General features: G+C 35.7%; 1 protein-coding gene across 1 annotated transcript; it reads right to left on the bottom strand.

Annotated features, from left to right (window-relative positions):
• Positions 1-510: 510 nt before the first annotated feature.
• On the bottom strand, positions 511-1372 carry LOC124897906. The gene is made up of 3 exons (XM_047411509.1): positions 1148-1372; positions 807-1042; positions 511-760 (listed from the first exon to the last, which is right to left on the bottom strand). The coding sequence occupies exons 1-3, from the start codon at positions 1370-1372 to the stop codon at positions 511-513; spliced, it is 711 nt and encodes a 236-aa protein (XP_047267465.1).
• Positions 1373-5017: the final 3645 nt, after the last annotated feature.

Below are 5017 nucleotides of genomic sequence, written 5' to 3'. Positions count from 1 at the left end.
TAGATCATCAATGAAGATAATATAATACCTGCTGCCATTAAGCAAGGAGTTCTTTAAGGACCATAGAGATCGGTATGAATGAGCTGCAACTTCTATGTAGATCTCCATGTGGAACTTTTAAATGGAAGTCTAGTTTGCTTGCCAATAAAACAAGACTTACATCTTGAGACATGCTACTCTAAGTTTGGTAAACCATTTCCCATTTCGCTCCTTTTCATAAACAACAGAGCTTTATGATGAAAATGGCCCAACCTTTTGTGCCACGTTTCTGCAACTATGGACTGACTTGGAAAATCTTTGTGTTCCTCATCTAATGGATTTAAGGAAAAACGTTTTCCCTGCATTTTAATTTTGAACATTTCCTGACCACTAGGATCACTAATTAGACACACCTTGTCTTCAAATAACAATTTGAATCCATTTCAAATAGTTGATCAACACTTAATAAATTTTGATCAAGTTCAGGAACAAATGAAACTTCATAAATAAGTTTTGTAATTGCTACAGTCCCTATCCTGCCGTGAGGTATTCTCCATTTTCAATCTTGACTCTTGATTTAACTGATTTGTCAAGCTCTCTAAAAAGCTTTTCATCACTGGTCATATGGTTCGTATAACCACTATCAATAAGCCAGCTTTCACTTGAACTTTTGCTTGCGTAGCAGGTAGCCACAAACAATTGCTCTTCTCGCTCTTGGCCTACAATTTGTTCTTCATTTTGTTGTTGTAAATGCTTATCTTTGCAGATAATCTCGGGATGACTGAGTTTTTAACACATTCGATATTTCATATCAGGCTTTCTCCAACACTTGAAATGTGGATGATTTCTCCTCCCATAATGTTGATAAAGGAGGATATTTGCCTTCTTTATTTTTAGCGGTGGCTGTAGCATTTTTTTTAGATGTAGCTTCAGAATTTCCATAATTTCCCTTCTTTCCTTTTCTTTTATTCCCCCTGGCAGCACTAGAATCAAGTTGTAACTTTGCTTTTAGGGCTACCTCAATGGATCCTTCTCGCCTCATCATCCTTCGTTGTTCTTGTGCCTGCAGAGCACTCAATAACTCTACCAAGCTAACCTTTGACAGATCTTTAGTATTCTCCAATGAAGCAATAGTCACCCCATATCATTCAGGTAAGGTTACACTTACCTTTTGAACTATTCTATTGTCGTTAAGTTCAGTTCCAAGTATCCTAACCCTATTTGTAATCAGAAGCAACCTGTCAGAATAATCCTTAATGGCTTCAGATTTCTTCATTCTCTGCATCTCAAATTCTCTGACCAAGTTCAGTACTTTCATTCCTCTGATTCTTTCATCTCCATTGTACTCTTTCTTGAGGAAATCCCAAATTTCTTTGGCTAATTTACATGTCATTACTCTACTAAAAATGATGGTAGAAACTGCAGCAAAGAGTCAGGATTTAGCTTAGGAATTTGTTGTTGTCCTCTCCTTGTGAGCTCTAATCTGATCCATGGTTGGATTCTCTGGAAAAGGAAGAACTTCATAGTCTTCCTCGACAGCCACCCACAAATCTCAGGCCTCCAAATAAGATTGCATTTTCACTCCACATGCTTGATAATTTTCTCCGTCGAAAACTGGCGGAGCCATAGCAGAAAAAGAACCTGCATTCTCCGTTGTTTGAATGGTGTTTTGAAGCAACAAATTTGGATAAACACTAAAAAAAAACACACACAAGTCTCTCACAAGTCCCTTAAGAAGTAATGGCTCTTGATACCAATTTGTAGATTTGTACAGTGGTAAAAAACATACAACAAATGAAGAGGAAAAGAGAGATATGTTATTATGCTGCAAAGAAGTTGTTTAAATACAGAAAATCCTAACACACTACAGTAACTAATGTAGTAACTCAAAAAACTGAACTAACTAATTAATAGGAACTAAGTCCACCAACAGCTATATGCCTAAAGACTAGGAAAAATCAAAGACTAGGAAAAATCATAACTGAAAAACTACTACAGAAAAATCTATCTTCTGGAAATAGAAAAAACATATCAGCAGCCATGTAGTCATGCCAATTTAGCATTAGTTAACAACTCATGAGGAAAATTTCAACAGGTACACAGAGCAATCCAAAATAATGTATGTATGTATAACATAAGTGAGAGCAATTCATAAAATATTTTACATATAATATGTGAAAACATATGGGTACAATTTAAAGGCCTTGATACATTTCTTTGAAATCATAAACCACTCTTTATGTTACTTCTGAGCTAGATAGTACACCCAACAATATGTAATTCCATGGGCTATATAGAATCCTCCCTTGTTTTGATTGTCAAACCTCCAATCCAAGTTTGCGATCAATATGGTAAGACATGGAAGACCACACAACATGGTGCCATGATCCCCAATCAAATCAACTTGTCATGTTAGTGCACAAGACCACAAAGCATGGCTCCTAACCATAGTCCCAAAGTGGGATGACATAAATCAAGGTACACAAGACCACACGGCATGGTACCATAACCCCGTATCGGCAAATCACAGTTTCTAGCATTGAGTCTTTCAACTCGTACGTTCTTCGGGTAACCATCTAACTCTCTTTAAGCCCATTTTTAACCTTTTCTAAACATGCATCTTTTTGAATTCAAAATCTAAAAATTTGAATGAAAATCTATATTCTATTTTGTTCTATGTTATCATGGCATTATCTGTATTGGTATCATCATACCAAAAGTTGCAAGTCATATTTCTAATCCATACAATATCATGTTACAGTCTTCTCTTTCAAAATAATATTTTCAGACCACCAAACTAGTCAAACATTACAAGAGGATATGTAAAGTGAAATTCATGCAAACAAAGTCAAGGATCCTCAATTCAATTCACAAACACATGGTGGTCAAGTATCTTGTAACAAATCATTCACTTCTATTTAAAATAATCACTTTCATTTATGGAATTAAGAAAGACACCCTCTCTTCAAGTCATCATCAAAAAAAGTCAACAAATAATAGTAAAGACATTTATGTCATGCTTCTCAATATGCAATCAAATAATTCATAATGAGAGAGGAATATAAATCATCGTTCTCTCGAATCAAGTTTCAAAAAATCAACCCACATATGAACATATATGAACAAAATCAAATTTAAGGGGGAAGGACTCAAGACCAAAACTTTATCATCAATAAGGTTTCATATTGCATAATTGTATTTGTAAATCCAAACTCCTTTGTAAATTCATGATTTCTAAACATTTATTCATCATTAAAATAATTTCACCATGCCCTTGTAGTTTTAGGAAAACCCCACGTACCTTAAGTTTCTTATCTTGAAGGATGAAACCCTAACTTTGATACTTTCTTGAGACTCTTGAACTTGAAAGGCTTGAATTCTAGATTACTTGGAGGAGAGAGTTGAATTTTGTTTCTTAGAGATGGCTAGGATTTTCTTTCTAGAGAAAATTGAATAAAGAGGCAACTGATGCTTCTTAGGATGAAATTTTATGTTATGGACGGAATTTGGGTGATGGGAAGTGACCAAAATGCCTCTAGACCCATTAGAAACTGAAATAACATGTGAAACAGTTTTGTAATACGCTGCCCGACGCGTCACATTGCTATCACATCGGCTTATTACCTTTACACGGAAAATGCCATAACTTTTCGCTCGGATATCGGATTTAGGCGAAATTGATACCGTTGGAAAGATAATTCAATTATATACAATTTGGTGGGTCTTATGCTGCAAAATTCTATGTGTATTGAAAGTTATATACATTCAAAGTAGACCCTTGTAGAACTGAATATCAAACTTTGGATAAATGAAAGGTTCTTAGCTCAACCTAGCTCTAAGTGATTTCTATGAACTCTTTTCTTCTCATAATAACTTCATACACAAGGAGAAAGAAAATGAAATTTGAATTTAACTGTAAATCATGGAGTTAGAGCTTACACACGTAGGAACAACGGTTCAAGGGTCAGGCAGAAGGTATAAACTCAAATCAATACACCTTGAATAAACCCTCAATTCCTTGTGCTATCTCATAACTTTATGGATAACTCAATCCGAGAGAACCACCTCGCTGAGGGAGCTAGACTCTTAGACTTGTATCACCTCGACAATGAGTCTGACCCATGAAATTAGAGTAAGGAAGGAATTTGGATAACTTTCTTATGGACGACGCTATGGTACGAACTAGAGTATCAAAGAATGAGAAACAACTCCTAAATGCCCGGTAGCCTCCTGATTATAAGTGTGGTGCACAACAAACTCATAAGCATGACTCTACTAGGTACAATTTTGTAGATCCCCTGGGACCATAAACCGTGCTCTGATACCAAGTTTGTCACGACCCAAACTGAAGCCTTGGTCGTGATGGACATCCCAAACAAAGAAGGCCAGAGCATCCCTTCTAACATGCAATCATACACACCATTCATATACTATGAGGAAATATGAAAATACATAACAAAATGGAATCATGGTCAACTTTTATTTCAAACTACTCAATATTGCAATCAGTTCATAAAGATAAAAAATATCTAACACTAGTCTGTGAAATCACTACTAACTGAAAGTAACCTTTATCTGAAGACTGGGACAAGGCCCCTAGTCGGACTATGAATCAAAATAAAATAACAATAACTTATAAAATAGGCCTTCCAAAATAAGGGAGGCTCACCAAATCCAATTGTCTGACCAAATAACTCTACTGCTTAGTGGGACCCAGAACTATGCCCCAAATCCTAAAATATAGGGGGTCAATACAAATGTACTGGTATGTGAAACAATCCCAAAATAGCATTTTTTATTTCATAATATAGATGATATCATTTTATAAAACATGACACATTAGATAAGGAAAACACATGGGAATGTTTTAGAATCTTCAAATGCTTCCGTTGAAATCAAGACTCACACTTTATCTTAATCCTGAGATAGATGGTACACCCTACATTTCTACAATTCCACGGGCTATATGGAATCCGCCCTTGACTTGGCGGCCAAGCCCCCAATCCAAGTATGCTGCAAGGATTAGATTCCTAATTTC

The sequence above is a fragment of the Capsicum annuum genome, chromosome 4 (assembly GCF_002878395.1).
Source record: "Capsicum annuum cultivar UCD-10X-F1 chromosome 4, UCD10Xv1.1, whole genome shotgun sequence".
Classification (NCBI taxonomy): domain Eukaryota; kingdom Viridiplantae; phylum Streptophyta; class Magnoliopsida; order Solanales; family Solanaceae; genus Capsicum; species Capsicum annuum.
Note: the sequence above shows the minus strand (reverse complement) of the source record. Positions and strands in the feature narration are given on the sequence as shown.